Source organism: Triticum dicoccoides, chromosome 5B (assembly GCF_002162155.2).
Source record: "Triticum dicoccoides isolate Atlit2015 ecotype Zavitan chromosome 5B, WEW_v2.0, whole genome shotgun sequence".
In the NCBI taxonomy this organism is placed as follows: Eukaryota; Viridiplantae; Streptophyta; class Magnoliopsida; order Poales; family Poaceae; genus Triticum; species Triticum dicoccoides.
Window position 1 is genome coordinate 344158775 of NC_041389.1, and position 7355 is coordinate 344166129.

The window sequence follows — 7355 nt, forward strand, 5'->3', positions numbered from 1 at the left end:
GTTATTGGCCTGAAGTATGCAATCAGATTGAGTATTTTTTTTAAACTATGCAATCGGATTGAGTAAATGGACCAATGACTCATTTCACTCAATTGCTCCTGAGACCGCCACACATCGTTTGTATACATCATGCACACTTTCGATGAAGAACCAACAACACAAGTAAAAAGTAAAAGTATACACCCGTCGCGTGATCCAACCACCATAGGTCAGGGATTGGGTTTTCATCCGGATAGTATGCCCGAGCAGACTTCAAAACAATGCCTTCAACAAAGACACAATCGGTAAAACATTGTCATTGCCAAGCGCAATCATCGAAGGTCGTACCTAGAATTTTCACCCTAGAGCTCGATACTCAGTGCTCAAAAGAGCGCCATGAAGCCGAAGCCACCGTGTGTCGCTGTCACCCCACTTCACAGAAGAAGGCGTCACGGAAGAGCTCCAACATACCATGGGCACGGGAAATTGAAATCCAAACCTTTCCATTGTGTTCGTTCCCAGAGGTAGCCGCTCATGTGCATATCCTTAACGCGGTCACGCGGATATCACTATGTGGTCAAACCTATATATACGAGCACAAGGCTATCACAGAACACGAAGAGCCGAACGTCGCCGGAAATTACTGAGGCCGGCGCCGGCAAAGCACCAAGCCGTGGCGGCAATTCCATGGACACCACAAGTCATAGCGCATACCCCATTCCACACCTACACATCTTCGTGTCGTTGTTGATGTTGTTGTTGTTGTCGTCGCTTCACCACTACCATTGTCCACCGGACCTCGAGCCACCACCGCCAAATTAGATGATGAAGGCCCGTCATCGCACATGGCTACCCACACAGCACAATGGCACAACGACCACCTAGGGAACCCAGGCCCCCATTTCCGGCAACCAAAACTCCATCAGACTACTCATAATAGGGAGTAACTTAGACCAGTAATGTTTGCATGTCACTAGTCTATGTTACTACCTCTATTGTGGGGAGTAACATATGGTGTCATGCAACACTTCATTTATTAGGTTGTAGACTCATCTTGTCTTGATATGTACTCCCTCCTTTTCGGTTTATAGGGCTCATCTTAAAAAGTTTGTTTTTTTTGTTTTATAAGTGTCAATTCTACTACTTACCATCAAATGTTCAGATTTCAAGGTATAAATCACTGCATGTAAGGATGAAGAAAAAACTCACCAATGCATGTATAAGTTTTGGTCATGAAGTGATCATGCATGCATGTGGTGTAATTAATGCATCGGTATACACAAATTTTTAAGAAAAATGAGAGTACTAATTAAATACTTTTGCAAACTACGGAATTAATTCCACCATTTATCATCTACCATGGTTGAATAGATTTTCAAATTAAGTCCTATAAACCGAAAAGAAGGGGGTATGGTATTACTCGTAGTGGGAGTAACTAGTTATGTTACCCCACTCAATTTGTCTCTCTCTTCATTAATATTAGATGTCACATCATTTTTTTTAGGTGGCATCGATCTTACTCTGTATTACTCTCATTATGGATAGTCTCAGCCGCGTCGCAGTTCTCGAGGGCTCCCAGCGCCACGCGAGGAAAAAGATAAATGTATGTGTATATGTAGCTTTCTTTTCGTGAATACGCGTCTTTGCGTATATGTAGGTTAGCTAATAAAATCATGCACATCCCGACCTTAGCTCAGTTGGTAGAGCGGAGGACTGTAGTATGTTGCAGCTAAATCCTTAGGTCACTGGTTCGAATCAGGTAGGTCGGATTATCCTTTTTTGTTCTATATATATATTTTGCTTCTTTTTTTGTACAAGTATCAACACATTCTCAGTGATTGCCGCCAAAAAACATTCTCGATGTTATTTTCTTTCAAATATGTTGTTTCATGTACAACCCCATTGCTATAAGGAATATAATCTGTCAACTCGCCACCACACTGCCCATATATTTTGCCTGGTGCACAGGCTTCGCCTCAAAACTGTACTGATCAAAATCATACATGTAGTAGTCCAAAGGAGACGGCCATTTTTAGCAGCTTGTTCAACACCTGAGGTGCTACTTAATGTTGAAGAAGGGCATCCCACCGAGGGACTGTCCTGTGCGTCACAAACGAGAACAAAGGGATTGAGAATCTACATTGGTGATAAACACAAGTTGCAAGATAACAGCATGCAGCTAACTGAGGTACATAGATTTCTTATTTTGAGAAGGGCTGTTCAAGAACATAGAATTCAAAATCACCAGTCTTGCGAAATTACACCCCTTGGCTGCAATAGGCACTTATCGGGTTCCCGTACTATGTAGATCTGATCTCCCACACTGTGTTCTCCGTATGTATCCTGGTTCCGGTGCCATGTCCACAAGGCATATGTCGAATTCACAACCTGCATGATCTCAGATGTGAGGACTGATACAAGAACATACACATGACACGTTTCCTTCTGTGAAGTGATTTAATTACCTCTAGAATACCGTGGCCGAAACTGCTTTCCCTGAATGCGCTCCATTCCGGCTGTCGTTCCCAGCAAAACTTCCCCTTGGCAGGACCAGAAGTGAAGTTCAAATGGCAGACTCCACCAAATTCAGGTTGGTTGTCACCTGGTGAGGGGCACTTTCCAGGGTCATCTGCATGATCAATGTCGATTTTCTCAATGTTACCGCCATCCCCGATCGTAATGTAAACCGGCCCGCACGGGTCCAACGTGTAGTTGAACACCCGGTTCATCCTTTCGTATGCGTGTACCTTGGCAATCAAATGTAGAATCAAATAAACCAGACTTGCTTCACCAAAAAGGTAAGTGACTTGAATCAAATTAATAGCAGGAACCGAGGGGAGTACAATTGATTAATCTGGATGCAGGAAAAGAGAGCACAGAAATCGAATGAATGCAGTCTGAATCAAGGCATTTACCAAACAGTGTGTGTGCTTACATGGCCTGAGAAGACAATGTCGACCCCATGTTGATAGAGGAGTCCTTCCATTTCTTGCCTCATACACTCAAATTCCTGGTAGTGCGAGGAATAGCTGTTATACCACGGCGTGTGCCAAGAAGCGACAACCCATGGTGTGACTCGTCGATCAACTTTCTGCAGATCCTTCTCTAACCACGAGTACTGAGCTCCTATGCACAATGAAGCAACTACCTAATGTTAGTTTTTTTTTTTTGCGAGAGAACTACCTAATGTTAGTTACTAGTTACTACTACACTATCAGCATCAACATGCACTTGTAAATACAGGTGGTTGGCAAAATCTTACAACTTATCAAGAGGGTAGGCCATCCATCTAGAATTCCAGATGAAACGTTGGCAAGTCGGTTCATATATTACCTGTGCGATTGTAGTCGACGTAGGCACCAAGCATGATGAAGTGAATACCACCCGCGTTAAATGAGTAGAAGAACTTGGTGTTGGATCCAGACTCCTCCGACGGCACAGCGAAGCGCGCCAAGTAGGAGGCGAAGGTCACTGCTCCGCCGTGCCCCTGCGGCTCAATCTCATGGTTCCCTTCGGTCACCATCATTGTCACCCTCGACGCAAGCGGCTCCATGAATCTGGATTAATCCATACACACATTCACAAATGTGGTCACAACTCACAAGAAACATGACATGTTGGAGCTGTGAGGCTGAAGCTCTACTCTATCTCAATCTTTACAAGTTTACATGCCACATCACTGACCCTTGGTGGAGTGCACACCTAGTGACAATAAAAACTCTAATTTCCTAAGTACTTGCATGCTTCCAAGAACAGGACTCACGCATGCGGTAAAATTGAGTTGACGATATTAAATCTTAATACTCAGATCACCAGTTCACCGCGCCACCACAAATCCACAGCAAGAAATTGACAACGGTCATTGCTCAGAGGAATGTACTTAGTTACCTTCCCCAGCCGTCCCATCGCGGCTGGTAGGACTCCCGAATCGGGGCATCTGGGAAGGAACAGGAGAAGCAGGGGACGCCTCTGCCGCCGGTGGTGCGGTACTGGTTGGCATACGTCATGTCGCCGACCATCAAGATCATGGACGGGTCGTTCCTGGCGAGGTGGTCGACGGTGGAGGTGGAGTTGCCGGTGAGCCCAAGGTCCCCAACCACCGCGACGCGGCGAGGGTACGCGTCCGGCGCCGGCGCGGGCAGTGTCCGGAAAGAGCGCTCGTCGCTGAGGCCGTCCTTGAGGGAGCTGTCACCGCAGCGGTAGTAGTAGCGGGTGGACGGCGTCAGGCCCACGAGTCGGACGTGGTGAATGACGCCGGAGGTGTAGTTGAGGAGGCCCGGGTACGGGTAGAGCTGACTGTACACCTCCGCCGAGCCCCTCGCCACGTGCGGGTGGCCGACGGTGTCGGTGGAGGCGGGGCGCTCGCTGTACCAGACCTCGCTGCGGATGGCGGTGGGGTCGAGAGGGGTGAGGTGGGAGCCGACCTGGGCGCGGCCCGTGACCCAGGAGACCCAGAGCGAGGAGGGGTCGGCCGAGGCGGCGAGCGCGATCTGCTCTGGGGACGGCGGGCGCGCGCGCGGGACCAGGCGGGGGTCGGAGAGCGGGACGTCCTCGCTGCCCTGCCGCAGCGAGCGGTCGAACGCGCGGGTGGCTGGCGTGAACGGGCCGTCCAGCGTCGTCGGAATGCCGCCGCCATCGACGAGTAGGAACGCGATTGTGAGGTATGGTAACAGTAGCAGGAGAATGCGGCAATGGAGATGGCGGCTGTGGAGGGTACCGGCGGCGATGGTGCTGGTGGCCATGGTGCCCATGGCACTGGCAGCCAGTGCGTCCTATTCGGCCACCTAGGGACTGTACTAAGATAGGAGGATCTTCTGAAGCGGATAATTCGCTGGATATTCCTCGAATACTTTGCCTTTATTTTTCCTATTCATTTAGCGCAACCGAAATGCAAATGCTAATGATTGTGATATCAGATTTTTGGCGTTTTCAAGTGAACGCGCTCAGTCACGTTGGATTTTGCGCGCGAATCTTAAAGTGTTGGCTTTCCTCTGAACGAGCTACATGGTTCGCTGCATACCGAACCGCTTCATTCGCTCTTTGGAAACCGCTCCACAGAGGCGATCTTCTGCCTTCCCTCTCGACAGCAGCGCCGCCGTGGCTCCTAGTCCTTTTCGTCTGCCGCTTCAGCGGTGGTAGCGGACAATAGTTTTGCTTCAGCTCTTCTTTCATTTCGGTGATGTTTTAATGGACGGCATTGAGGAGCAGGTGGCTCAGTCTTCTTGCCGGTCTTCAGATCCGATGAGATTTGTGTCCAATGGTCGAAGGACGACACCCTCCCAGATGGCGTTGCCATCGACCGTTGCAGTTGTGTTTGGTGTCTTGCAGTGGGGTGCGTGGGTGGCGGCAAGCAGCGATGTTTCTCTTCTTCAACCATGTCGGATGAAGTTAACGATGTTGGGATCTAGCGGTCACTGGGAAGAACCCTGGCCGACGTGCCACATAGCCTTAGTCTTGTCGCTTGCGGCAGTCCGGTTCATCGGTTTAAAAAGCATCCTTGTATGTGAAGGTGCTCCTTCAAATCTGGGTATGACGATAACTTACCTACTTCTTCAATGTTGCCTCGACGACTGCGGAAGACGATGATGGACGACGTTTCGACGTGGCACAAGATTCTCCCGGAGTGAAATTCTAGTTTTACTTCTTGTGGAGTCTTTGATGCGATATTGCAAGACATCTATATGTGTCTCCTATGGTGACATAATGTATATTGTTTCCGTTTTCTAGTGAAATATATGTGGTTACTTGGTTCGCTCGGACCAATATAGCAATCTGAGCAAACACGTTTTATGATGACATTTTTTTCAGCGCAATGTAGTTTTCACCATGTTTCATTGATGTACCATGGCAAATTCCGAGCATGGTAAATTTTCATAGAAATTTATAGGCTGACAATTTTTCATGTTGCAATCATGACAAATTCCTGGAAACGCATGGCAATTACTCTGCTGAACATTACATTTTTCTAACATTTTTTTATATTATATGTTTTTTTAATTTTAAAACATGGCAAATCCGTATACATAGAATGTCAAATTTATCTGTTTTCGCATGGCAGTTGTTCACTGGAAGTGGATTTCTTTTGAGCGAACGAAAACGTTTGTTCGTTCTTACCTCACTAGGAAACATTAGTTCGCTCGGATGACCTTCTTAAGGAACGTCAACACATTATTGGGGTCCATATATACTCTTCTTTTCAACTGACGGAACCCGCAGACAACTAATTAAGTTATCTTTGATCGGCTTTCTAGATGTCATTGTAGAGTCGCTCCAACGCCACCACGTGTCCCATGTTGAACTGTCTTCCACTAGAACATTTTTTTGGTTTATTTGTTGTTTTCTCTTGGTTTTCTTGTTTTCTATTTTTTTTTGTTGCAATGGTAATGTCGAAGTTGTGACCAGTGGATGCCAGTGCTGCAAGCGGTGGACATCGGTGATACATGGGTTGTGGCGACGACACACATGCAACGCCATCAGAGCTACGATCGACGTACGCCATAGCAGCCTGGTTTAGGGCGGCAATGGGTAGGTTGCTACGGCGGTGACGTCGGAGCTGCAAGTGGTGGAGCGGCGATGTCGAAGCTGCGAGTGGTGGACATCAATGCTAGATGGGGTAGGGCGATGGTGGGCAAGCTATGAGGGCGCTGACGACGGAGTTACGAGCGACAAAACTTGGTGCTGCAAGCGACCATGTCGGGCGTTGACGATGATGCTTAGAGCGGTGGAACCAATGCGACAGTGCTTCTCTCATTGCTGCAAGCTGACCTCCTCCTATTTGTCAGCTAAGAGACATTATGTGTGGGTAAAAACTCAGAAGGAAGGAACACGGGGGCGAGAAGGGAACGAGATGGTTGCGTTTGAGGGTGGTAGATCAGACGGTGGGGAAGTAGGCAGATCCGCGCAAGTTTTTGCGTCGGGCTTTCTTATAATGGACAGTTTTGCCATTTCAACAACTAAAACTCCAATTGTGTTAACAACTTTTGGAGAGGTCGGGGACGACGACGCTAGCGAGGTGTGGGGACGTCAACGAGGCCCCGACCAGGAGTTGCAGACGACATGGCAACAACATTGCAAGTGGAGGGGAGTCAAAGTTGACAGTTCGAATGGTGGTAAATGGGGTGGTGCCAGTGCAGGAGAAGAAGAGTAGGTGGAGGATTTAGAGGGATAGTCGGGGCAGTGAAGGAAATATGCCCTAGAGGCAATAATAAAGTTATTATTTATTTCCTTATATCATGATAAATGTTTATTATTCATGCTAGAATTGTATTAACCGGAAACTTAGTACATGTGTGAATACATAGACAAAACATAGTGTCCCTAGTATGCCTCTACTAGACTAGCTCGTTAAGCAAAGATGTTTATGTTTCCTAACCATA

General features: G+C 47.6%; 1 protein-coding gene and 1 non-coding gene across 2 annotated transcripts; one reads left to right on the forward strand and one right to left on the reverse strand.

Annotated features, from left to right (window-relative positions):
- The first annotated feature begins 1661 nt into the window (after positions 1 to 1661).
- On the forward strand, positions 1662 to 1748 carry TRNAY-GUA. Its single transcript is given in 2 exon segments — positions 1662 to 1698; positions 1713 to 1748. It is a non-coding gene; the product is annotated as a tRNA-Tyr (tRNA).
- Positions 1749 to 1814: 66 nt separating this feature from the next.
- LOC119308825 (purple acid phosphatase 23-like) lies at positions 1815 to 4772 on the reverse strand. The gene is made up of 6 exons (XM_037584983.1): positions 3868 to 4772; positions 3313 to 3536; positions 2915 to 3105; positions 2445 to 2726; positions 2225 to 2367; positions 1815 to 2079 (listed from the first exon to the last, which is right to left on the reverse strand). The coding sequence occupies exons 1-6, from the start codon at positions 4728 to 4730 to the stop codon at positions 2043 to 2045; spliced, it is 1740 nt and encodes a 579-aa protein (XP_037440880.1). The 5' UTR covers positions 4731 to 4772; the 3' UTR covers positions 1815 to 2042.
- Between the last annotated feature and the right edge of the window lie 2583 nt (positions 4773 to 7355).